This window comes from Solea solea, chromosome 21 (assembly GCF_958295425.1).
Source record: "Solea solea chromosome 21, fSolSol10.1, whole genome shotgun sequence".
Lineage (NCBI taxonomy): Eukaryota > Metazoa > Chordata > Actinopteri > Pleuronectiformes > Soleidae > Solea > Solea solea.
Genome location: NC_081154.1, coordinates 2,755,182 through 2,782,013, shown reverse-complemented (window position 1 = coordinate 2,782,013; position 26,832 = coordinate 2,755,182). Strand labels below are relative to the sequence as shown.

General features: G+C 45.1%; 2 protein-coding genes across 5 annotated transcripts in view; both read left to right on the top strand.

Moving 5' to 3' along the window:
• LOC131448177 (SH3 and multiple ankyrin repeat domains protein 1-like) overlaps positions 1-15,369 on the top strand; it is a 46,164-nt gene extending 30,795 nt beyond the window's left edge. For 2 of the 3 annotated variants that reach the window (XM_058620342.1, XM_058620344.1), the window contains 13 exons: positions 637-779; positions 1,420-1,533; positions 1,918-1,996; positions 6,695-6,777; positions 6,957-7,081; positions 7,641-7,776; positions 7,932-8,012; positions 8,769-8,825; positions 9,348-9,469; positions 9,949-10,075; positions 10,251-13,431; positions 13,523-14,416; positions 14,711-15,369. In XM_058620342.1, the coding sequence (XP_058476325.1) occupies positions 637-779; positions 1,420-1,533; positions 1,918-1,996; positions 6,695-6,777; positions 6,957-7,081; positions 7,641-7,776; positions 7,932-8,012; positions 8,769-8,825; positions 9,348-9,469; positions 9,949-10,075; positions 10,251-13,431; positions 13,523-14,416; positions 14,711-14,762 (5,194 nt within the window). In that variant the 3' untranslated portion in view covers positions 14,763-15,369. The remainder of the gene's footprint in view (positions 1-636; positions 780-1,419; positions 1,534-1,917; positions 1,997-6,694; positions 6,778-6,956; positions 7,082-7,640; positions 7,777-7,931; positions 8,013-8,768; positions 8,826-9,347; positions 9,470-9,948; positions 10,076-10,250; positions 13,432-13,522; positions 14,417-14,710) is intronic. The other variant, XM_058620343.1, reaches the window with a different exon arrangement.
• Positions 15,370-19,425: 4,056 nt separating this feature from the next.
• Positions 19,426-26,085, top strand: LOC131449057 (protein kinase C and casein kinase II substrate protein 3-like). Of its 2 annotated transcripts, none has more exons than XM_058622013.1 (10): positions 19,426-19,583; positions 21,047-21,111; positions 21,230-21,386; positions 21,582-21,817; positions 23,032-23,187; positions 23,608-23,783; positions 23,861-23,981; positions 24,823-24,890; positions 24,974-25,053; positions 25,457-26,085. In XM_058622013.1, the coding sequence occupies exons 2-10, from the start codon at positions 21,055-21,057 to the stop codon at positions 25,570-25,572; spliced, it is 1,167 nt and encodes a 388-aa protein (XP_058477996.1). In that variant the 5' UTR covers positions 19,426-19,583; positions 21,047-21,054; the 3' UTR covers positions 25,573-26,085. The 2 variants fall into 2 exon arrangements, with proteins under 2 accessions (XP_058477996.1, XP_058477995.1); XM_058622012.1 differs by lacking the exon at positions 19,426-19,583 and adding an exon at positions 19,780-19,917.
• The last annotated feature ends 747 nt before the right edge of the window (positions 26,086-26,832 follow it).

The window sequence follows — 26,832 nt, the reverse complement described above, 5'->3', positions numbered from 1 at the left end:
CAAACTTGGGGGGGGGGGGGGGGGGGGCGGCTATGTCCAGTCTATTGGGATGATGATGCAGCATGTGGTGGGTTCTTCTTCTAACCAGAATGTCAGACCACGACCCAACTAATCTAAACCCATCATCATCATTTATATGCAGATATGTTGCTATTTGTGTCTCGGTAAGAATACCATGTGCACTATCTTTAACTGCAAGAATGCCACATATTTTAGGTGTGGTATCAGTAAACTCTGTGCAAGGGAAGGGAGATGTGGAAGAGATTACTTGCAGCCTGGAAAAAATAATAAATAAAATAAAGTCCACACGGTGAGATAACAATGATCACAACTCGGACATAAACAAGGCAACGTTTGTACAGAATGTGCTTACAGCGCAGCACAGGCGAGCCCTGGCTGTGTAAGAAATGTTATCATTAAATGTGAGACGCTTAGTAAATACACAGCTGCAACATGAATTCTCCGTGTTGCTATGACTGATCAGCGTGACTCAACTGCCGACTGTCTCTGATGTGGCCTGACGAGCAGTATGTCATCTCGCTTTGTTTTTCCACACCAGCTTTTATGCTTTTTATGACTTTTGTAAGAGACATTCTTTCCGTCTCTGTCTCTGTCTCTGTCTCTCTCTCTCTGTAGCGCGACCTCTGCGGGCAGCAGCGGTGGAGGTCAGATAAAGCGTATGTACAGTGCGGTGCCAGGGCGAGTGTATGTGGCCACTCGTGCCCACTCAGCCAGCGGAGACAGAGAGCTGTCTCTCAGCAAAGGAGATAAAGTTAAAGGTAAGATGGAGCCAAACCACACACACTGGAATATAAGGCAGGTCATCCACAGAACAAATGGTGTTATTTTCAGATAAATACTGTAACCCTTTAACACAGAGCGTATCGCAGACTTTGCATTACCGTAATTACAATTTATTATGGTAATTTCACCCGTGCTGTTGCAGGAAGCCGGAGAATCAGCGTCTTTGTCACCAGAGAGAAAAGAGTTTTGGTCTGTTTTTGAACATTGAGACAAAAACTCAAACAAATTTTATTTTAAATATGTTTTGTTCAAATTTCAAATTTAACACGTGAAATCTGGTATTCTGGTAAAACTGCAGTGTTTTTTCAATAAAACTTTTAGTTTTTATTCATATTAAATTGTTAATACACTACTTTATCATGCAGTAAATTGTAAATAACTGCCAGATATTGAAAGTAATTCCGGAAAAATGCACTTACAAAAGCACTTACTCACTGGACATTTCCTGGCCATTTTAAAGGGTTAATGTTCTCTACTTTACCAGTAGATCTAAAAGACCAACAACAAGGAAAGGAGACACACTTAAGGGACAAGAAATGAGAAGTCCCGGCATCCAGTCATCACACATCTTTCACCCTCTCTTAAACTCTCTGTGTGTTTGTCCACCTCTCTCAGTGTTAAGTGTGGGTGAAGGTGGATACTGGGAGGGAACGGTGAAAGGACGCACGGGCTGGTTTCCTTCAGACTGTGTGGAAGAGGTAGCTGCTCACAACAAAGACAATCGGTCAGGTAAGACGGAACTTCACATTTTATTTTGAAAATTTCATAATGTATAAGCTGTTTTATAAGGGATTTATAGTTAGTTAAGTTTGATTTGACATTTGTTTCTTGTATTGTTTGTGCATTTCTACACCGAAAGGCAGAAATGAATAACATATTTTGGATGAAACGTTGACAAGACTTACAGTGATTATATACAATAGCACGCACAGGTTTAATAAAAGCATCTCCAAGTCATTGTAACATCGAGCTGAAGACGCCACAAAAAATGTGGTGTAAATGCATTTGATTAATTTTAGTGTCAGTGCTGGAAAGACTTCTAACAAACAGGCAGAGGCGGTGTCACGACAGAAGGTGAAGTTTGACGGGAGCATATGTTTCTGTGCCTCGCAGAGTCGCGCAGCGAGAAAGCCAAGAGGAAGCTCTTCCGCAACGTCACTGTCGGAGCCTACGACGGCACCGATGGTCCCAGGTAAAAATAAATAAGTTGTCTGAAAAGCTTAAAACTGAAGGTCTCGTGTGTGAGAATAAGTGACATCTGATCATCTCCACTTTCCTCCTGCCTCTTCATCGGCCTATGTAAAGGTTTACGTGGGCAGAGACGTTCGTCATTCATCTGCAGCAACCTTTACGCTGCTGTAGAAACATGATGGCCCTTGCCTAATGGCTAAAAGTCCTATTTAACGAGAATAACCGATTTTAATAAATACAATTTATGGCTCCCATGCAAATAGCTTTAATCGTGTAATATATAATTCTAATAAAATGTGTTCCTCCTCATAAGGTTTCAGTGTTAACTATCTGGACGTTGCACCATGATTATGTCAGTATCCTCATGTGGTGAATTAATGATAACTAAGTGTAAAACCTGATTGGCTGCAGCCTGTGTCTCACTTGCTAGTGAACAATCAACTTCAACCTCAGTTGCATTAAACTGACAAATGTGTGTGTGTTTTGTGCTGATCCTGAACGGCGTTCTCTATTGTTTTACGTCAGTGCTGATAACACAAAGAGCAGCCATGTCATGTTCAGCTCTGCCTCTTTTGGCTCCCCCACACAAACACACTTGTCGCTCGCTCCCGTCCACATTCCTCCCTCTCCTCCTCGTGCTGCGCGGAACACAAGGTTGTTGTCACGAGAGACAGAGGTGTGTGGTTCCTTCCTCGCCCTCGGTGACATCTGTGGAAAGCTGCGGCTCAGGTCTCGAGTTTGTTCGCTGAAATGTTAATATGGCCGTGTGTTTAAAACACCCCCGTCTCCTGATGAGTCATGAGGAGGCAGAAACACCAAACATTGCTTAAACCGCCGTGGCTAATGAGACGGACTTACCGGTTTGCCACCCGGTTTCTGCAGCCTCTCACACAGTGGAGCTGGTGTCAGCCGTGCACTGCACAGGCTGCACAGCCCTTGCTGTCTTTCAGAGCAGCTGCAGTTGTGCCGTCGTAGTTGTGTTACCTGTGTTAAGTTGGTTAAGCATAATTGCAGCGCTGTGGTGAAGTGGGTGCTCGGTTAAGAGCAAGGTGATCCCGAGCGCGTGTGTTCGTCCCTCCCCCCTGCTGCTCGGCATTTGGGAGAATGTCAATTACTGTTTCAGAGGGAAATGGAGAGAGCGGTGGTGTTTGTTAGTCCGTATGGTGATGACAGTTCTGGTTTAGATGAGAAAAAGGGGGGGTGGGACGAAAGTTGGCAGGTGTGTGTGTGTGTTTGTGTATCTGTGATAGAGCGGTCAGTGAATGAGCAAATGCTGTCTCTGTTTCCTCTCAGTCGCTTTACATTTATAACCCATCCCCCGCACATTCAGCTCTCCATCTCCCGTACTTTGCAACCAAACCCTCTTCCTGTCGTCCACCAGCACACACCATACAATACACACTCTCCCTGATAATCGCTGGTATTCTCTTCCCCTCTCTCTATCTCTCTCCCTCCATCTATCTGTCTTTGTTTCTCATTGTCTTCGTCTTGTCTGATGTATGCGGGGTTGCAGAGCATCATGTTCTCTCTCCCTCTCTCTCTCTCCTTCTCTCGTTCCCCACCTCTCTTGCTCCGCTCCCTCTCCTCCACTCTCGCGGCTCTCTCCGGCTCAGCTCTCGCTAGAAGACCATGAGGAGGGAGGAGGGAGGTGGGAGGAAGAGGAGGGAGGAGGGAGGAGGGAGGAGGAGGTGATGGAGAGCGTGCGAGATAGAGGAGGGGGGGACATGGCAATGGGGGGATGCGGAGAGAGAGATTTCTCTCTCTCCCTCTCTTCTTCGTGGCCGTCACTGGGCCCCAGAAACAGGAGCGTGTGGTTCATTTACAGGTAGCGGCTGTTTCCTCATTCATTGGCTGGCTATGGATGTGAGGAGAGGACAATGGAGAGAGGGGAGAGGTAGATGATGCTATTGAGAGGCCGTGCCTTTTCAAAGACAGATTAATAAGCTATCTATTCTGTCTGTGCGTGTGTGCGAGTGTGTGTCTTAAATTTGTGTTTTCATGCATGTGTATATCTGTGGAGACGGAAGTGGCTATTGAATGGAGACTCTGCAGCATTTTTTTTTATTATTATTTCTGTGTCTTTGCCTGTAAATGTGTGTGTGTCCGTGCATGAAAGGGAGCACATATTGATGCGTTTCAGTCAGACAGTGTGGGTGTATTTCATTCTCTTTGAGTCATGATTTCTTTAAGTAGATATTTTTCATTCACCAGCCCTTCGCCGTTTATCCCTCTTCCCTTCCCTGTCACATCCCATATTTGTTTTATTTCCTCATGCCACTGTGTCATTCAAATAATGTGCTATTCTGATTGTCCACAGAGATGAATGTCAAGTGTGCAATATGTCAGTTTTTTGGAGATACCTGTCATTTCTGTGCATGTCTGTGTGTGTGTGTGTGTGTGCATGAATTTGCATTTGTGTGCCTGGGACTATATACACTAAATAATGTATGTGTGGTCTCCACATATGAGTGTATATGTCAGTATTTTCTGCTGTACATGAACGGTATCTGTGTATTATGTACAGTTCATCTGTCTCTGCGTCCACTGCCACATCTGTCACTTGAGGCGGGCCGTGTGGGTATTTTCCCCCCCCCTGTGTAATCTTCATGTACATTCAGCAGGTGAATGGTTAAAAAGTTGCTTTTTTTCCCTCAGTAATTGTAGACAGAAGAGAGGATGACTCAGGAGGGTACATAACAACTCGAGTAGGCTTACAGCTCTAATGCAGCTAGTTGAAAGACACAGCGTCCTAACTAAGTAAAGCCATAAACCGGGGACATTTGCACTTTTCGTGGCTCTAATTAAGCCCTAGTGATCTCTGTGGTGGCGGCTGATGAGCTAAACCAGGTGTGCAAGTGTCAGCAATGTGCACCTCAGAATCACCTGGAGGAGCAATGGTCGGTCATGGTTTCCCTCCTTTTGTGGAAGTGGACGGATGACGAACCCTGAAGGATCCGTACCACCCACTCAATGTTACTTTGATCTTCAGAAAGGGAAAAGCATGATGGAGGACAGGGTGAGAGAAAAAGGAATGAGGTGTGAGGAGCAGATGGCTGGAAGGCGGCTGTGCGTTGGCGAAACAGTAACATTGATGGAGAACACACGAGGGATGGACCTCAGTAGGGGAAACTAGCGATCGTCTGTTCAGTGCTAAAGTTACGGCTTGGTGTCGAAAGTCTGGATCTTCAGGACAATGTTCATGACTCTGCCGTACCTCCGTGATTCCACAACCAAACTTTAATAGATAAAAACGGCGACTGTGTCTGCCCTGTAAGAGACACTGTTTTAATTGTTTTCCACTGTCATTGTCAATTTAGTGCCAGTGAAATAATTTGGTTTGGTTTCAGTGGCAGAGGCAAAATTAATTGGAACGGCTTTTGTGCCAGAAAGCCAAAAAACTTAAAAATAACATATTGGCACTTTTAAACGATACACTGATTTTTCAATAAGTGGTTTAAAGCCTGAGTTATCATCGAGGTGCCAAGCTGCCAATCAAGAGGTCGTGTTGAATTTACATTTAGGTTCAAGTTGGCACCACTGCCTTTGGGTTTATCTGTCTGAAAAGTAGGCAGTATTTATATTTATATCCGGATTGAGAGTAAGTGGTGCTTGACATATTTAAATTTAAATTACTGTATATTTGCTACTCATCAATCCCAAAAGTCCCACTTAACATGGGGGGGGGGGTGTTCTTCCAACAGTAAATGATGTCCTTGAGTGTACAGCATTGTTACTAGAGTCAAGCCATCACTGTAAATAAAGGCAATTCTTTGAAATTGACACTCTAACTGAACCCAGAGAATGAGTGGCCTGGTCAGTTACATTTGAGGAGAACTGAACCTGGGTGAATTAACGTTGTTAGAAAATCAAGTTCAGAAAAATGAGTCATGAGATGTGGCCGTATGTGTGCGGAGTCCATTTAAAACAGTCCCACATTAGAGGAAGCATTGTAAAGCAGTTTGGCCAAAAGTCACAGTCATCATGGTAATGGAATAGTGGAGGAGTTTACCGGACCAGTCGATATATGCAACTCCAACTGTCTCACAACACAGGACCGCATCACATTGTGTGTGCTCATGATTTCTCCCCTCACAGTTTGCAGTCTTTGAGCGAGAGGAGCTGTTTGTGGTGGGATATTTGAGGCCTGCACAACTTTTTTTTTTTGTTCTTGTGCGTAATTTGAAGTGTCATGTGTGGCCGGTATTGCTGCTCGGGAGTAAAGCGGCGTCCTTGCAAAGGCTGCCAGAGGCGGTGAGAGCTAATGCGGCGATTTGGGTGCATTTGGAGTTTTCCATTATCAGTGAAGTGTATGTGCACATTTTTTCTAATGCGCTTTTCCCCCTTAGCCCAGTGTCAGCGTCGCCTCGAACTGGATTAGTTCATCATATGGCATGTATATCATATATCATGTGCATTTCCTCTCATTGTGACCCTACCATCAACCCCTTTTTTGTGCACTACTGCTTTTTGTGTGACATTCTTCAGCTAAATTATCCTTTGCTGCAGTGTTACTTCATAATGTCGGTCAGTGTAACTGTGTTCCATCGTCAGAAAATGTTTTGTTTTGCATGACAGTGCCACCTGTATGTTGCCATAGAGAGCATAGAGCTCCCTTCCTCTCCAATTCGCTCGGTTTCTACGCATCTTACTCCAACTCTGTTTTACCTTCCTCTTCTCCTCTCTCCTCACTCCCTCTTAGTGACTACATTATTAAGGAAAAGACAGTGCTTTTACAGAAGAAAGACAATGAGGGCTTTGGCTTTGTGCTCAGAGGAGCCAAAGGTGAGTTTCTCACACATGATTCATCACATATTTCTCAGTCTCTGTAGATTTCTTTACTTTCATACGCCGTTTCTTTTCTCTCTCACTTGTCTTTCCCCTCTCAAATTTTCAAACCCGTGTTCTTGTTAGCTCTGTCCACTCATGCTTGTTGTTGTTTTTTTTTGTCTCATCCTCCTCAGCCCAGACTCCCATAGAGGAGTTCACTCCAACGCCAGCGTTTCCAGCGCTGCAGTACTTGGAGTCTGTTGATGAAGGGGGTGTGGCGTGGAGAGTGGGCCTGAGGATGGGGGATTTCCTCATTGAGGTGAGAAAATCAGGCATTTACACAAAAATCTAAGGTCCTGATTTTTTGTACTTTGTCCTTCAGCAAGAAGCCACATTTATTTACACTAAACCTTTTGCATCTCTAAAAACACTCTTGCCATCATTACCACTCACCCATCCCTTTCCTCTCTCCCTCTTTCTCTTCTTTTCCTTCTTCTTCATTGTGGATTGGGTGGAGTCGCTTGAAGATTCCAAACACAAGATGGTGGTCTACATAAATCCTTAATCAAGGGCCTTCGATTAAAGGGCCTTAATGGAAGGCTACAAAAACTATTTAAATTTTTTAAGAGATTACACACTTATACAAACATACTTATGGGTAGTCTTCCATAACGCACGCTGTCACACAAACAGCTCACTGGTATTCAAATAAGTATGACTCAACGATGCATCTGTCCAAATCTTTGTAGCTGTGTTGCTGCCTGAATAGAAACTTATGCCAAACACATACCACTGGTCACATCATTTAGATGGAAAGCAGTGCAATGCGTCGGCTTGTTCCACGTTCACTTCTCCTCCGTGTGTCTGTTGTCTTCCAGGTGAACGGCCAGAATGTGGTGAAGGTTGGCCACCGGCAGGTGGTCAACATGATCCGACAGGGCGGCAACAACCTCATGGTGAAAGTTGTGATGGTGGCTCGAAACCCTGAGCTGGAGGACACCACCCGGAAGAGGGGTGAGGGTGATTTTCTCACGTTGTTTCTATTCTGTAACAATACAGCTGATGCCATGTTTACATCACCCTGAAAGCCCTTCTGCATTGTGGCTGTCTGCACGTGTATACAAGAATACTAAACATTAAGTCTGCATTTGGCTTACCTCCCTTGGCAGCTCCGCAGCAGACTAAAAGACTGACTCCTCCTGCCATCGCCCTCCGCTCCAAGTCGATGACATCAGAGCTGGAAGACATGGGTAAGGCGATAAAGGAGACAAAAAAACTGAAACTTGAGAATAAAATAAAAAGGAGCAAGGATCTGGAGACAAACTAAATTAAATTTATGTCCCCCAAATAGTTTGGGTGTGGGGGAGGACACGTTGAAAAGAAGCTTCTTTTTGGTGGGCTATTAGCTTCAGTATTGTGGCACTATGGGGAAACATGGCATTAAATATTAACCAAGTTGATGCAGAAAGCCAAGAAAATGATTTAAGTGTGGGTGCTTTCTTTTCCACCAGTAATGGTTAATTGGGGAAACCATTTTTTTTGTTATGATGGAGAAAAGATGTGTTGAAAGAAATTACAATCCCATCAATCACAAGTTCATCTTTGTTTTCATTTCTTTTTCTCCATCACATGTGCTGCACACAGTGGACAAAGGTGGGACAATCATAGATTTGTGTGCGCTCATTGTCATTTCTGTCTCCATCACCTTCCCTCCCCATCACACCAGCGTTCACACCCTCACATGTGTCGGAGTATGTATTCCATCCGTTCATCTGCTTAGTACACATCACCGCACAGCAAATTCCTATCACACTTAATTTCTGTTTCCCAAATTATGCATGCTACTGTAACAGCTGCATCTCCATGGAAAAAGAAAGCAGGTGAATATCCTTATCACCTTTATCACTGCAACCATCAGCCCCCGAGCTTTAATTAAAATTCAGCCTGTTTGATGCTCTTTCCATTTTCTCTCTCTTTTTTTTTTTTTTTTTTTTTTCTTTTAATAGACTATGAGTCGTCTCAGGGTCCTGATAAGAAGAGGACAGTCTATCAGATGGCACTAAGTAAGAAATCAATTGCTCAGACCCTTCAGACCTGGTATTAACATCAGTCCTGAGTGATCGCGGCCAGATTACGCTAAGTACAGGTCTGAACGCTCCCAATTAGTTTTGAATGCATCATTGTGGCACTGACCCTGCTTCTTTGCAGTTGCACAATAGGAAGTTTGAGGACACATTGGAGACTGACCACCTCTCACCCGCAGTTTTTTTTTATGAGTTAATATCGTATTCATGCTACAGCAGCGCAAGTAGCTCACGAGCATGTTTGTCATCACATCTGCACCGTCATAAATATAATTTTCTTCTTCTTGTGAACAGATGTGTGCATTTGAGTGCAGTGCAGGGACACCAGATCTTATCACATGTTGCCAAAGGACTTTTGTTTAGTTCTACTCGATGCAGTCACATCACTAAGGGCAATCGTGTCAATACCAAGTCTAAACGGGGGCCAGTGTTTTTTATACCTTGAGGGGACAAAGTGGACTCACTGATATCCTCCTCTTTTGTGTTTGGCTTTTGTTTTAGACAAACTGGATGAAATATTAGCCGCTGCCCAGCACACCATTACACCAGACAACCAGGGCCAGAGAGGTCATGGGGGGAAGAGGGACCGGAGCAGGAGCATTGTTCCCAATGTCTCCAATGAGGTACTGTTGGGAATAGGTAACAAATGGTTCTAGTTAGCGTCTTAATGATAACGTCCTGTGATCGCTTCCATTAACAAACACTGTACATCCGTGGACCTCCCTCACAGTACTTCACCAGCACCAGACGAAGTCTCTCCACTGCTAAGGATCCAGCACATATTTAGTTTCAAGAAAGTGACTAATGCTATTTAAAAAGGACTCCTATCTATGAAACTGCTCAGTTTTCAGTTCAGTGTTGTCTACCCTTCACTGTGCTTTAGAGAAAGTGATCGACAATAGACCACCCACATGAAAACATTTGTTAAGGTTGTGTCTATGCAGCTATGCTCTGTCTGCCTGATACACTATTACTCTACTGTAGTGCATTTTACTCTAAATCAATGTAATTTTAACAGCATCAGCATTTTTTTATCATTATTATATTTGAGTAAATGATTCCTCTTCTTTTTTTTCCTTCCTTTGGAATTCAACACTTGAAGCAACCCTATGAGCAACAGTCGTCTGTGAGCACAGCGCAACAAGGACCAGGTTTTGGCTACAACCAAGCTCACTTTCAGCCAGGCCATGGACCTCAGCACGCAGTCATGATGCGTCAAAAATCTATTGGTAACTGCAATTATCATCCTGCTCCTTTCCTTTCATGGTGTAGAAAAAAAAGGAAACGAGAAATGTAATGTATGTATGTAACCCATGATCGGAATAAAAAAATATGAATGAATGAATCATGGAAGTTTATCATTGCTCAGTATATGTTTGTAACTGCCTGTGTCTGTGTGGTCAGGTGTAACAGAGGAGGAGCGGCAGTACCTCCACCCACCTGCTATGAAGTTGGCTCGGAGCTTGTCGGTGCCAGGGCCAGAGGAAATCCCCCCACCCCCCAACACATCTGCTCCAGAGCCACCTTTATCTGCAGGGCCTCATCCTGTAAGAGGGCCTGCTATGCCCATCCCCCCTGTGTCTCAAGCCCACTATCAGCCCCACTCCCAGCCAGGGCATCCTACTCAAGCTGGCTGGGAGAGGGGAGGACCTGCTATGATGAACCAGCAGATCATGGTCTCCACCCTCAGGAGACAATCAGAGGGACTGTGTGCCAGAGAGCCAGATGCACCACGTAGAGGTGGTGGCAAGATGGGAGGGCTAAGGAGAGGCTATAGCAGTGCCACACCGCCGACAAGTGCTAAGCCTAAGGCGCAACAAGCCCCACAACACCAAGCGCAGATGGCCAACCGGGAGCAGGGTGGAGGGGTTAGCAGGGGGGCTGCCAGAAGGGGTGGACGAGGAGCTTTGATGAAGCAGTCAAAAGTAGAAGATGGGCTGCGACAGCACAGAGGGAAAGGAGGTGGTGCCAAAGAGAAAAGCTCAATCCCCATCCCAACCATCATTGTCAAAGCACCCTCAACCAGTAGCAGTGGCCGAAGCAGCCAAGGGAGCAGCGTGGATGCTGAGACTTCCCAGGATGTAGAAGAGCAAACCTCAGCAGATGCAACCCCAGACAGCCCCAACACCAGTCTACCCTCGCCACTTACATCCTCGCCACCTCAGGCCCCTACACCTTCTTTTCCTGCATCAACAGCTGCTCCTTCCGCTTCCTCACAGCAAAACCTTGAAAACTTGGTTTACACGTCAAATTTTGGCACAGGGTTTGGAGGGGCAGGAGGGGCGCGCAGGGAAAGAGAACGCTTTCGAGATATGAGAAGAAAGAGTGCCTCTTTCTTCCTATCATCTGAGGAAGATATTCAAGGAGAGGCAGGAGGAGGAACAGGAGACGGAGGAGGAGGAGGAGCACAAGGGACAAGAATTCAGCCTTTGCAGAGCTCACAGATGGAAGTACCCACGCCTCGACTGCGACCGTCGAAGTCTATAGACGAGGGCATGTTTTCTGGAGACAGCTATGTCAACTATTCCAGCAGCATGCCCCCAGCATTTGGCCTGCCTGAATATTCCTCCCCTGTCCTCGATCAGGACGGACAACCCAAATCCGCTCCCACAATACATGGCTCCCAACCAGCTACTACCTTCATCCATCCGCTTACAGGGAAAGTTCTAGACCCTTCATCCCCACTTGGCTTAGCCCTGGCTGCGAGAGAAAGGGCCTTAAAAGACGACCGCAGGACACGTAGGGAGGACAGACACTTTGGTCGGCAGATGTCCACAGTAGGAGCGTTCCCCTCTCCTGTTCAGACCCCAGCTCCCTCCCTGTTTGCTACCCCTACACAATCGGCCTACACTTCCCCAGTGTCTCTCCACTTAAGCTCCACCACCACCTCACCTGCATCTCTGAGTCGACCACAGTCACCACGGATATTACGTTTGGGAGGTGGAGGTGGCGAGCGGATGGAGAGGGAAAAAGAAGGAGGACCGCCCAGAGAAGGTCTCAGAGTTCGCTTCTCAGAGGACAGAACCACTCAATATTCAAACCAGTATTACCCGCAGAGTCCCAGGGAGAGAGAAAAGGAGATGTACGACAGCAGACGTGCTCCATCCATGCATCCTCCTCCTCCACCACCGGCTCAACCAGCACCCCGAAGACCTTCCTTTCTGCAGATGGACAACGCCCCCAACACCAGCTACATTCCTCAGTACACTGTCCCCACAGCCCCAGCACAGACAGATGAAGCTATGGCAGATGTCAGATCAGGGGTGGGTGGAGGTCTGGGACTGATGGTTCTCCCTCCGCCAGCTCCCTCAATAGACGCCGATGACGAGTTTGTATTTGCAGATCCCTTACCTCCACCATTACAGTTTGCCAACGGTAAGAATGAGCGAGGTCAAGGGTTCTCTCAGAGGCATCAACACCCAAGTCAGCAGCAGGCTGTTGCTCCACCTCCCCCACTACCTCCTCCATCTGCTAAGCCATCAAATATCCCCCAATCCTCTTCACAAGGTGGTGACTCTGCGACCTCCAGCCTTACCTCCTACGACAGTGAGGTAGCCAATCTCACACAGTCGGCGTTCTCTCCATCCTATCCACCCCCACAGATATTTCCCTCTTCCTCAACCACCACCTCTGTAGCTGCTTTACCTCCGACGTCACTGCACAGATCCCAGCCCATGTCCCATTCTCATCACTATTATAGCAGCCCCAATGACCCGTTAGTCATTGGCCACATCCCAGCCCAGGATAGAGGTACAGCTGCCCTCACCACCACCATGTCTTATGCTACCACAACCATGACAACCACTGCTGCCCCCTCTACCACCACGACATCGCCTGTGTCCTCTGACTACAGCATGAGCATGGCCGGGCCCAGGGTCGGCCTCAGCACCGGGGGGAAAGTTGTCGACTACGGTCATCACACGATTATACCCAAGAGCGGAGACTGGCAAGATGGCGTGGTGGATTCTGGGATCGAGGAGTTGGACAGTCACAGCAGCAGCGACCACCATTTAGAAATGCTAGGACTGGGCGGGCTGAGGGGAGAGAGGGGAGGGATCGGAGGAGGAGAGAAAAGCGGTGAACATCAGGATTCTTCTTCAACCTTCTCAGGTGGACAGACTTTTGAGGTGCATAATGCCAAAATGGAAAACCCTGTGTTTCCAAAGATGACTCATTACAAGGAGGGGGGAGGGAAGATTCAGTCTGTAGCACTTCGCAGGCAGAACAGCACCAACCCTGCTCCGTTGCAGTTGCAGAGACAAAACAATCTTGAGGATGCTAGGATAGAAGGAGCTCTCTTAGATGAAAGGAGGCGTAAACTGGACGGCTTTGGCCCGGCGCTGACTGCCTGTTTAGAGAGGCCTGTGGACTCGCGGTCAGTGGGCTGGGGTGAGGTCGAGGTGCACGGACAGGTTGATGTCGTGCAGAGAGGTGCGATGGTGTTGGAGGGCCGCAGGCTGCACTCGCCTCTTTCGGGCGTGAAGGCCAGCATCATCAATGAATTGAGCTCCAAGCTGCAACACATGGGCGGCATGAAGAGCATGGACGACTGGAGCCACTCTCCAAAGTCACCCACCATTCACAGGTGTGTTTGTTTTTTATTATTAAAACCTTTTTTAAGCAGAGTTTGTTAGCATATAAAATTCACTGGTGAAAAACATTTTTGTGTTTTTCAGGTACTCTGCAGACTACTCTGACGTGTTTCATAGTCCACCTACTGGACGCTCCACCTCGCCGTTACCCACCTCTTCGCCACAGCACTGTCAAATCATGACGCCCAACCTATCGGCAACGCCCTCCGTTTCCCCTTCCCCTCAAGTACCAGTCCAGCGCAATTGGACCCGGTCCCCTTCCCCGCAGATGCCTTCCTCTCCGGTTCACTCCCACTCTCCCCGCTCCCCGACCTACTGCCCGTACCCGACGTCTCCAAAGCATCGGTCCAAGTTTCGCAAGAGTTTTGATTTCCAGTGCAGTCCCACCAAGGAGATGCAGTCTTCAGTATCTCGGCGCCGCGCTCCGAGCCCTCTCATCTATAACACAGAACAACCAAACCCCGCCCCTCCCAGACCTTCCTCACTCCCCATACTCCCCACAACACCGGTCTACAACAACCCGTTTGACTTTCCTGGACCCCTCACTCCTCCGTCTCCTGGCCTCCCTCTGGGAGACACCTACAAGACTTCAACACCTCCTCTTTTCTCTCCATCTGGCATCCCAAGTCAAAACCCCCTCCTTGTCTCCCGCTCTCTGTCTCCCACCCATTTTCTCTCCAGCGCCTCCTCCCCCATACACTTGCCCCCCAGCCCCACTTGCCTTAACTACCCCCAGCTCACCCCGCCTCCGCCAGCCAAACCATTCGCGGTGAAGCCGTTGCCCTACTGGACCAAATACGACGTTGCAGACTGGCTGGCGTATCTGAACCTGGGCGAACACAGGGAGCGTTTTATAGACAACGAGATCGACGGATCACATCTGCCTTCACTCACTAAGGACGACTTCTTGGATCTCGGAGTGACACGCGTGGGACACCGAATGAACATCGAGAGGGCGCTGAAGAAACTCACTGACAGGTGAGGGAGGACTAATAGACGCTGGATTACAATGAGACCAATGGGATCAGAAAGGTTAAAAAGGAAGGTGAAGGAAAGTCAATGTCTCGTTCCTTCAGAGCAAATTAGCTGGATCATCCCATTAGTTCATCAGATGCATATAATTTGACAAGTTACTTCACCTTCCCTCCATCCTTCTCTCTCTGTCTCTCTCTCTTCTATATCTGTTTTTTTATTAACCCTATTTAGTTTGCTCTGCCTCCATTTAATTTGGTCTCATTCTTATACTTTGATTTGCCCTCCGTCTCTTCCCAGGCTGCTCTCCTCTCCTTTGCATGTCCCCACTTCTCCCCGAGACACAGACTGAAAGAGTGAAGGAGTGATTCATTGATGAGATACAAATTGAGACAGACGAACAATAGCGGAAGACGTGTGAGAGACGAGAAGTGGACGTCGACAGGTTGTGTGGATTTTAAGACTTAAGGAAGGGGCTGGATACGAAAGTGGGACTCCACACACGCGGGGGAATATTGTTATGAAATGTCTGGACTGATACCCGGTCAAGAAAGGCTACACAAGCAATTCTATGATTGTATGAAAGTGATGCTTCTCCCGACTCGGAAGACACTTTTAAACCTTTCATGGACAGGCATTTAATTAATTAATTAATAAACCGTTTTCTGCTGTCATAGACACAAACACTTACTATATTCTCTCACACACACTGACAGACGAATTGTCAACACCATCTGCTGCTGAGAAACACTTTGGTCATGGGAGAGTTTAAAGAACCGTTCAAAATGTTAAAGAGTGAAGTCCAGGAACATCAGTTTTGTAGCTTTAAGTAGATCTGTGTATCAAATGGCTGTGAGTTATGGAGCCAAAGTCAGATAATGGGAGAAATGTTTTGTGTGTGTGTGTGTATAAATGATGATAGATTATATATTATTATATTTACCATATACCCCCCCCCCCCCAAGGATACGCCCCAGTAAGCTTTGTACTTACTGCAAGCACTAAATATAGCTTACATGTTAAACGGGATTCAGTATTGGTAAAAATCATTTGTTTTTGTACTAAGTGCTTATTGCAATCATTCGTTTCAAACTGGTCAGGGTATTTTTAATTGTTGTCGAGGGCACACAGGTGCTGGATTTCAAACATAATTGCTGTGTTTGTTTGTTTTTTGTTTTATAGAAATGAGAGAAAACGTTTGAAAGCAATGGAGAAGTTTCCTTCTCAACTGAACATTCTCTGTGTTTTTACGGCAGGTCGAGCACAGGTAGCACAGGTCAAGGGATGGATTTATCCTCTTTGATGCCATAAAGTCGAGCGCCCTCTCTGTCCCTCACAGCAGGCGCTGTGATCAAAAAAGGGCTTTTTTAAACGGCTATTCTGTTCCGCCTGACTTCAGCCTCTGTGAGTCTGTGTGTCCGATTTTGTGCGCGCGCGTCGTCAACCCTTACGTCGGTGGCTAAATGCTTCCCCTGACCTACGTCTTTGTATTTCTTGCCTTTTTCCTAAACATGTTTATAACCAGTCAGAAAGCATCGTTTTTGTTTTTCCTCACCATGTGACAATCCTGATGTTTGACACACACACACACACACACACACACACACACACACACACCTTTTAAAGAAAAAAAAAAAAGGTCAGGGGTTGTTGTAACTGCAGTAATTACTGTGTGTGTAACACAGAGGTGAACATAAACACCCTTTGATTTGTGTTTTAGCCATTCCCCACAGAGATTTATAGATCTATATGTTACAATGATAACAGAAGAATATAGTATAATAAAGATAATATTAGGTATCTGAAACATTTTAAGAACCTCTGTCTTCCGGATAGTGTGGACAAATTCTTTAATGCTTTGTTTGCTTTATGTTTATTTATTTATTTGTTTATTTTCCTGTAAATGCTTTCTATACTGCTCGCCTTGTGGTGACCCCAGCGAAGCCGACGCGTTAGTTAATGTATATTCTCTCTGTGTGAGTTTCAAAGTAATGACTATTCTCATGCCACAATGCTTTTTTCCATGAAGGACGCTTTTTTTCCCCTGACAAGTGGAAAGACTGGAGCAGTGCAGTAGTGTATAAAGCGTGACATATATGAATAAAAAAAAAGAGTATTTTAGGTCTAGCAAATGCATAATGAGTACATACAGTATGAGCATATGTATGCAGAGATAAAAAGGTATATATATATCTATCTATATATATATATATATATGAAAAGTTATGTTTTAAATAAAAAACAATATATATACTGATAAACAATATGATAGAGGTACAACTTAGGTGTTGAAATAAATTCTAAAATAAACTGTGGCCCTGCCGTGATTCTCGTTTCTCTCTCTTGTGACAGATTCACATTCTGATCCAATTTACAGTCGCTGGTGTCTGAACGGAGTCGTACGGGTTCAACGCAACATTGTTTTCAGGTCCGGTTTATTTTTCCCATCAGGCTCCGTGAGCTGAAGGCACCAAAAGAGAGTGGGGTGGGAGAGAAGATGAGATGGTTTAATTCGAAGCAAGCGGTGGTTGTGAAGCCTGTTGGGCGAGTGGATAACGATGGAAAACAACTTGGAGAGAGATGAATGGGACATTGTTTTGTGAGCATACTGGAATGTTTAGGTTCTTAGTTAAAACTCTAAAATACTGTTGTTTTATATTGTTTTGTTTTTTTGGCCCCGCCCCTGCATTTCTCAACTTGGGGTCCGCTCATAAAAACACAGATGTTGGCGATTTTTTTTAATTCTCCTCTCACGGTGTGACAACATGACAGAAAACTTGTTTTTGTTTTTCATGTTTGTGTCGTGACTCGTTGCATTTCTTGCGTCACGTCACATGGGTTTTAACATACTGGGGACTGATGTGGTCCTGATCAGTTTATCCAACCCTCATTTCTCCTCTGTTGCAGATACGCGTTGACCCCCTCAGCTCATGTGCGTCCGTAACTGATGTTTAACAAGGACGGGTTAAATGCAGAAGTAAAATTCACTGTCACTGATTGGTGTGTGTGTGCAAATATAACAAATTCTAATTTGATTGTCTTAGGTGTTGGACTCCCACGTGTTACCAGAACGTCTTCACTTCTCCTTGGGGTATTTACAAGTCTCTATAAATCTCTATAATAAGTATAATACTCATTTTTTTTCCTAAAACTATTCCTTCAGCATTTGCATTGATATCAGCTGCATTCCTGTCTTTTTCAAGTCCGTAATTCTCTCAGGTCTTTTAATATTTCTGTCTGTAAACAAACCGCATCGACTGGTTATTGTTATTATTATTATTATTATTATTATTATGAGCTCTGCAGAATATGGTCAGTCAACAATGGTCCTCACTTTGGAGGTGGTGAAAGAAGGTTTAACTCATATGGTGTAATTTGACTTTAAATCGACAGAGCCGTTGCAACAAGGTACAGGCACAGCAGCCAGCAGGCACGCTTTTTGGGGCCCAAGGTAAAAGAGGCCCCCAGGATTCTATGATTGACTAAATATGCATGTTCTTACCGTGTGTGTGTGGGGGGGGGGTGTTCTCCGGTTTCCTCCCACAGTCCAAAAAACATGCATTTGGGGATTAGGTCAATTGGACGCTCTAAATCAGGGGTCTCAAACATACGGCCCCCCCAGTCGATGTCCCACTTATTTTAAAATTATAATGAAAAGTGACCAACAGTGAACAACAATACATTAGGTTATATTTTAATCATATTTAATTATTTAAAAGCTTGTCTAGTGTTTAACTTACTGTTGTCTTCATGTCATTTTGATTTTGAGTCTGTTTTTGTTTGCAGATTCATTTTGCATCATAAATATATGATAAAACAAACTTTTTACTTTAATTTCTAATAACTAAAGAGTAAATTTTTCCTCGACCGGCCCCCTCCTGACCAGCCTAGAAGTTCACCGGCCCCCCCCAAGTCTTTTTGAGTTTGAGGCCCCCTGCTCTAAATTGACCGTAGGTGTGACTGTGAGTGAATATCTCTGTGGCCCTGTGATGTACTGGTGACCTGACCCCGCCCTTTTGCCCTATTGACACCAGCGACCCCTGCGACCCTCATGTGGAGGACAAAGCTGTAGAAGATGAGTGAGTAACTAAATACAGGAGACTGGTATGATGCTACAACATCATTTGAAAAATTATATATTTTTTTTGCTGAATAAATTATTGCTGACCAAATTTTAATTTGTGAAAATGAGTTTGGCTGTTCATCTAAAGCTTAAAGCAGATAGTTCATCATGCCTTGGGCCTCTAAAGTCCCTTAAACACCTCCCTCTTTTAGCAACCGATGTCATAAACTGATGTCAAATGCCGCAAACCACGTCCCGTGGCTAGTGGTCAAAGTAGTCTTTGAGATGACCTGAATCTGAAGCTGTTCAAGTTGCAAAGGCATGTGCATTGGAATTAAATAAAGAGCAGGTGCTGGGCAGATTGACAGAATGATAAAAAAAAAAAATGTAGTGAAGAAAAAGTGTTTGCACACCTCTTGATGCTCCCCAAATAAACTCTGGTAATTTGGACTTTTTTGGAGTAAGAACAACTGGACACTTTTTGAAAGGCAAATGTTTTTCACAGCGTATAATAGTGTGTAAAAAAAAAAACACTAAAACGGTAAAGCAGATGCAGGCAGCAGTAAACAGACAGTAACTCTGGAAAACACTGGCGTTTTACTCCTGGCTACCTACTGACCAGAATAAGAAAACACTGTTATATATTCTCTTTCTGACCAACTTTCTTCCTAAGCCTGACCAGAGAGCGAATGGCAGGGTCACAGTGGAGCACTGAATAGTTCATGTCACACACACACACCTGAACCCCCCTTCTGCTGTCAAACACTCACTAATAAGTTCACAGGACTGTGTGCCACGCTGACACGATCCCGCGACCAGCAAACGGTCAAAATGAAGGTTCAGCATCTCATTAGCGCCATATTTAGAGACACAGAAAAAGGGATGGGCATGGAGAGAGAAGGAGGGGGATTCCTCCAGCTGTTTCTTTTTTTTTCTAATAGCACAGTGGCAAAGAAAAGTGAGAGTGTTATAGTCAAAGATAGCAGGGCCGACAGTTCAGAAGCAAAGGATGGGGTTAAAGTAAGAGCAGAGAGCCAGACGAGTTAATCCTGGAATGACTGTGAACTAGAAGCTCTCAGCTGGGGGAGAGAAAGTGTGGCAAGAAAAAAGGTAAGTTTCTTTCTCCTCCTCATTCTTTTCGCCCTGAAGCCAATTAAGCAGAGGAATGATTACCATTTTTTCTGTTTGCTTGAATTGTCATTGTCTCTAACGCCCACTTTCAGATCAACAGCATGTGTGTGTGTAACTTTAAGTGCCAAGAGGAAAAAACTGGGGCCAGTGTGAGAGAGAGAGGGAGAGGGAGTGGGTGAGTGAGGGCTGTGTGAGGAGAGACGCTCAGGGGAAAGTGGGAGACGGACAGAGAAATGAAGGGAAACCCTCTGTAGCCCTTGAACTGCAGTAACAAGTGGTCACTTGAGTAATCACTGGTGATTCAGAGGGACATGTAAGTGCTGGTTGTTCACAGGCATGACTGCTCTGTTTTTCTTTTTCTTTGTGGCTTGTGGATTGAGGTTGGGTTTTTTTTTTAGCACACAGATACTTGTATCATACAGATGAACGTATCAGTGTGATGCAGGCTGAGCTGCTGAGTCAAACCTCTTCCTTCCCCGCTCTGCATGGACAATAACAGAACCAGAGTATAAAGTTGACTCGAGGTGAAGCTTTCAGGGACTTTCTGCACGATAACAACAAGTTAAAATACTCTAAGAACAGAATCCAGCGAGCGGAGGGAAAGGTGGTCCACTCGGAGTCTGACTGTGTGTGTCATGCTCAGTCTTGTGATGAGGTGTGGTTAGTCACTTTCGTATTACTCAGCCAGCAATGTGTCTGCACAGACAGAAATAGGCCTTGAATGTGACTGCGTCCTATGTGCGTGTTTGTGCATGCATCTCCCTACTTTTGTTCTATCTGCCACATGTGCTTTGGTTTCACACTGCAAAATATGGAGCTATATCTGGGCAAATTTTCCCCAGTTTGTTTGTAAGATCAGCAAAATCTGCACTGTTACACTCTTGTTGTCATTGTCCCCCCCCCGATCAGACTGGGAAACAGTTGGCTCTTATAGGCCTTGTATTAGCCACAGCTAATGGGAAAGATGACCTTTCTATGCTGTTTATTTTGGGAAGGCAACAGGAAGAATGCCGGAGCAGCTGTTCTATTCCTGCTGGCAGATCCCACCCCTGTGAATTCCAGTCTGCCACTGCATAGACTCTCCCTTACTCACAAAGTGGGGTTTAGATGCACCCGAGCTCTGCGCAGTGTAAATAACACCTCATCAGGATTGTCTGAGTTGTTATGGCAATAACCTCGCGTCCACACACACACACATACACACACAGGCCTTCAGCTGTCAATCACCTTTATTATAACTGCTTCCCATACAAGGGGAACAGCTCCGTTGATGAGGTCTGCCTGCTGTATCTGCATATTACTTTGTGCAGACGCTCAACCTGTTCCATGGTAATCACTGTCACTCGCCTGCCAATAAAAACTGTACTTCCAATGCTTGCGATGCATCTCAACCAGTCTGGCAACTCTCGTGTATCACACAAACAGCTATCACTTTCTTTCAGAGACAGATATGGCGAACCTGCCCAAAGATCCGGCCGAGGACCCCAAGAAGGAGAGCTTCTGGATGGTGAGGATTACATTTATGAAATCAAATCACATAGTTTAGAATAGTTTGTTAATCCCGTAATCTCGTTGCATGGTTTTGTTGTGCTTACACACTGTGACGTCTCCGCCTCAATTCACAGCCAGGGAAATATGTACCCACCGTGCACCGCACTGAGCAGTCCTTCCAGGCCTGCAACGACATCGTGGCCTGCTTCACAGAGCGAGCAAAGGTGGAGAAACAGTACGCACAGCAGCTCAGCCAGTGGAGCAGCAAGTGGAAGTCCATCGTGGATTCCAGTAAGTATGAGAAAGTGCATGCTGCAGCCCTGGTGGATGTGTTTCATCATCATCATCAGTTACCTCTTTTGTCGCATTAAATGAGTCCATGTGTGCCTGTTTGAAAACTTCCAGTGGTAATTGTTTCTTCTTTGTTTCCATGACTCACCTCTAATCCACCATCTCTCTCTCCCCCCCCCCCCCCCCCCCCCCCAGGGCCACTTTATGGCTCCCTCATGAGGGCGTGGCAGTGTTTCTTCTCCTCCACCGAGCGACTGTCCGAGCTCCACGCCTCCATCTCCCAGTCGCTCGTCGCCGAGGAGGGGCAGCGGGTGAAGACCTGGCAGAAGACGACCTTTCCAAAGAAGATCTTCTGCGGGTTCAAGGAGAGCCACGAGAACAACACAAGCTTTTCACGGGCCCAAAAACCCTGGTCCAAAAGGCTGATAAAGGTCCAGATTACAATCTATCTACTCAGTTATGTATACAGCAGTATATAGTTATACATTACTAATATATACATATATATAAAATTATTTATAGAATTATCAGGGTTAAGAACCTGACTTTTGACCAAAGGGTTGTAGATTCAAGTACCCAATTGCTCATTGTTAATTGGACGCTCTAAATTGACCCCAGTCACAGGGAATCCACATCCAGTGTAGTCCTTGTGGCGGTCTCAAGCCTGGATAAATGGGAGGTCTGCGTCAGGAGGGCCTTTCTGCATGGAGTTTGCATGTTCTCCCCTTAGGGTGTGCGTGGGTTTTCTCCAGGTTCTCTGGTTTCCTCCCACAGTCCAAAAACCTTTGTAGATTGAGGGATTAGGACACAAACTGGACGCTCTATATTGACCCCAGTCACAGGGGTCTTCCCATCCAGTGTAGTCCTTGTGCCGGTCTCAAGCCTGGATAAATGGGAGGGTTGCGTCAGGAGGGCACCCGGCATGGATCACTCACTGTGGCGGCCAAACAGCTGGTGTAGCGGTTAGCATTCTTGCCTTGGCAGCAAGAAGACCCGGGTTCGCGATCCGATCGGTACAAGGAACTTTGTGCATGAAGTTTGCATGTTCTCCCCGTGTGTGAGTGGGTTTTTCACCAGGTTTTCAGTACGGTTTCCTCCCACAGTCCAAAAACCTTGCAGATTTATGGATTAGGACACAAATTGGACACTCTGAATTGACAGTGAGTGTGAGTTATGTCAGCTGGGATTGTCACAGCAATCCTCATGTGGAGGATAAAGAGGTAGAAGATGGATGGATGGTTGGATCCACTGTGGCCACCCCTAGGGAGGGACAAGCCAAAAGAAACAAATAACAATTAACAGCTGTAGCTCATCTGCTTCAAGAACTGCCACTCACGTTCTCTAGGACCATTCTCTGTTTTGAAAATCCCAACTGATTCGATATTTGCATGAACAAGCAGTTGAACATGTGTGCCTAATAAATTGGCCAGCGAGTTTCTATCGTAAAATGTTAATACGCAGTCTTTAGAGGAGTTGATATGTGTCAATCTTTGGACCGAGTCTCGCTGCATGTGTTTGTAATCTAATATAATCTAATAGTCTGTTAATTGCAGCTTTAGATTTTCTGTACACTCGTCTAAATCTCCAAAACACCAGGCACTTTCCCTGTAAAGTAAACATGTATGTGTGAATGTGTGTCCCACAGCTGGAGAAGGCCAGAGTTGCATACCACAAGTCGTGTCAGAGGGAACAGGCCGCGCTCGACAAGGAAAAACAAGCAAACGACAACGCCGAGATGAGTCCGGAGAAAAAGCAGAAGATCACAGAGGCCAAAGAAAAGGCCACAGAGGAGAAAGAAAAGGTGACGAGAGATGTTTACATACTTACACCGTCCCACTCCGACTCTCTGGCATGTGTGTTCAATCAGGGATTCATTTACAGCACATTTTAGTCCTGATTCACCACATGCCACAGATACAAATATGCTGCATTCCAAGAAAGGTTTTCCCGCCCTGCTGCATGTAGTGATATTTATTCAGTTGAGGAACTATTGACTCCAAACATGAGCCCAGCCTTAAGTTTGTGTTCCAGGCATTTGCCTTGTATGGAGATGTGTTTTTGTTACTCGGCTCAGTGTTTATGGAGCACAGCCTGGGAACAGAGGAGAGCACACCAAATGATTTATACTTTTGAGATCCCCCTCCTTTAAAGAAACACAGTCGATGTTGTCGTTCCTGAAGGAGAGCATGTGGCAGCCTCTCCTTTGCAAACCTCTGTGCAGATGAGGGAGCGCTATGAGAAGATGCTGGAGGACGTGACGTCCTACACGCCTCGCTACATGGAGGAGATGGAGGCCATTTTTGAACAGTCGCAGGAGGAGGAGACGAAGAGGATCACGTTTCTGAAGGAGACCTTCCTCTCCATCCACAGCCACCTGGACATCACCAACAACGAGAGGTGAGCGCGTGTAAAAGTCTGTTTGTATACAGGTGAGTTTTGTCATGATAAACATCTCTCGTCCATGTGTGTGTCAGTGTGAAGGCAGTGTACAGCGAGCTCCATCACACACTGATGTCCATCAACGACCAGGATGATTTAAAATGGTGGAAGAACAACCGCGGTCCAGGCATGCCCACCGACTGGCCCAAGATTCAAGTACGTGACTGCAAAACAGAAGAAACTGCAAACACGACCATGACAAATACGTCAGATTAGTAGCAGCAGAAACGTTTGGTTAACTTCCTGTCTGTTGCAGATAAGTTAGTATTCCCCTCCCTCCTAACAGGAGCGTCATAGACCATATATACCATAGACCCCATGGTTATCAAACACCAGTGGTACGCAAGCTTCCTTCTGTATATACCAGGGTGTGTGTGATCAGAGTGGAGGTGAGGAATTTTGACCAGCGTGTGTGTAGAAAATGAAACAAATAACCAAAGAATAATAATAATGATGAATTATACAATAATAATTAGAGTCACCTTATCTCTCGCTCCATCTTAATCTACGTCCACTATACCCGTGATTGAAGAATATGCGAGGAAGAGGATGATGAGAGTCCGTAGCTGATTTTGCTCGGTCTATTTATGCCACTGTAGTTTAAAGTTCTTGATATAAACAGTTTGAGAACCACTGTCATAGACCATAGTGAACATGGTCTTCCTGTTGTTGGATGAGGCCAACCAGGAAGTAAAAATGTATTGAATAGCCACCAGGGGGCGACTCCAGTAACTATGGAAATGTGTCTGTTCTTACTTCCTGTGGAGTAAATGGTCTCAAATGCTAGTTTCACGTCTTCTTCAATTGAACATGATGTTGAGTTTGTAAATGTTAAAATAGCCAAACTGTCTGCATCACTCACAGCTATTTTAACATTTATTTTGGACAAAACACCTTTCACTGTTAGCAGCTTTAAAGTTATATCTATCTAAACCTTTTTAATGTGTTTCAGTCAAAGAAATTCATGATTTCACACGGACACTTTCATCTTTTTCAGGAATGGGTGCCACCAGTAAAGAAGCTAAAGAGAAGGAAAAGAGACCAGAGGAGAAAAGAGACCCGACCGTGAATATTCACTATATATACTTTACGTTTGATACGTACACTGTCTAGAAACTGAAAAGTTTTTCTGTGTTTTTCTCTGTTAGTGTGATGATCGGAGGTGTGAAGGTGCGAGCTCTGTATGACTACGCGGGAGAGGAGGGCGATGAACTGTCCTTTAAAGCCGGTGCGTTCACATTACACCAATAAACACTTTATGTTATGTTGATATATTACATGACAACATGGCTGAAACCAACTCTCAGGGAGGGTTTTTTAAATAAAATGTATGTTGTGTGTCATAAAGGTTGGAAATCCAAGGAGAGTTGGGGTTACGTCTCTTAAATGGCATACATTTAAAGAGGTTGTTCAGACCTAACATTAAGTGGCTTTAAGAGAAAGTGCATCTTAAAGTAATTATGATGACATTTTGATTCAATTGGCTTTGATTTGGACAAAGCTATGCTATCTATTTAAAGCATGGAGGGTATTTTAATGGGGGGGAACATTCCGTAAAAGTTTGAGTAGATTAAAAACACAGTTAGTCAGAGATTCCGAACATTTCACCGTCTCCATTCTCTGGCTCTCAGGAGAAGTGTTCCTGAAGGTCGAAGAGGAGGACGACCAGGGCTGGTGTCGAGGAGTCCTGAGCAGCGGGAAGGAGGGTTTCTACCCGGCCAATTACGCTGAAGTCACGTCAGAGTGACGTCACACGCTGTCCTAGAACAGTTTATGTCCTAAACTTATTTCTCACAGAGAGTTTGTACCTAAATCTTCTAAAAATCATTTAACGTCTGAGATGTTTTGTTATTCTGAAACGATGTCGGATAAAACCTGTTCCCATAACCTAATATTCTAACCCGCTCGTTCTGCAATATGAATTAACTTATCGAGGACTAGAATGTGCTGTTTGTGCCAGAGTTGTATGCGTCTGTGTGTGTGTGTGTGTGTGTGTGTGTGTGTGTGGAGATGTGTGTTTGCATGTGTGCACATTCAGATGAGACAAAAGGAGAACAGGAGAGAGAGATATTTATTCACAGCAATCATGTCAGCTGAAAATGATACATGAGGTTTACCCAGGCACAGGGTTATATTCATGTGTGCACTCGAGGTTAATGTTCACCTAATAATTATTATGTGTAGGCCAAAGCACACATAGATTACTTTGACTGACGAAAGTGTAGTTTTCACAATAAAAGCATATTTGTTTTTGCCTGGATTCACTGTTGATATGTTCTGTTGTGTTTTTTACTGCGTTAATGACAATGTTGCAGGTACATCCACTACTTTGGATTATTAACAAAAAAAATATGTCCTTTTTTCTTCTTAACCCTTTACGGGGCACTCATTGAAATACTTGGAAATTAAAAATGTCAAACCTAGAGTTTTATTGCAGGATATGACAAGACTTTTTTTATTACTTTTTTTTAAATTTTCATGTAGAAAATCAAGGTTCCTTGAGTGTACAAACATAATAGTAAACCAACAAATATAAGAATATACAAAAAAAAACACAAATGAACATTATTTCTTTACAACATTTTAGAACTGTGTTTCCCAATCCTGGTCTTCAGAGACCTCTGTCCTGCATGTTTCAGGTGTTTCCGTGCTCCAACACGCCTCATCAACTTTACCATCATTAGTATCTGAGAAATTACTGCACATGTATATGACTGTACTTCCCCAACTGCACTGGACTTCCGAGCATCCAAGGCCGCTTTCTGTGACGTTTGCTGGATCTCTGCTGATTGGCCGGGTGCTGTGTGAAATCCACGTGTTCTATAAGAGCTTGTGTTAACGCGCGACAACGCGGTTTTGAACGTCTGCGGAAGTTGCCAAATATGGTCCTTTGCCCGGTCAAGGGTTAAAGGTACAGTGTGTTGGATGTGGGGGTTACGTCTGCTGGTGGAGTCACATGTTGCGGCTGAATATGCCTCACCTCACCCTTCCCTTCCAAGAAAAGCAA

What these genes read in the sequence shown, in the direction of transcription:
- LOC131449057 (XM_058622013.1), top strand. Translation starts at nt 21,055, where the DNA reads ATGGCGAACCTGCCCAAAGATCCGGCCGAGGACCCCAAGAAGGAGAGC. An exon ending in GAAGTCCATCGTGGATTCCA is followed by an intron (nt 21,387 to 21,581) that starts GTAAGTATGAGA and finishes CCCCCCCCCCAG; the next exon opens with GGCCACTTTATGGCTCCCTC. An exon ending in GACATCACCAACAACGAGAG is followed by an intron (nt 23,784 to 23,860) that starts GTGAGCGCGTGT and finishes TGTGTGTGTCAG; the next exon opens with TGTGAAGGCAGTGTACAGCG.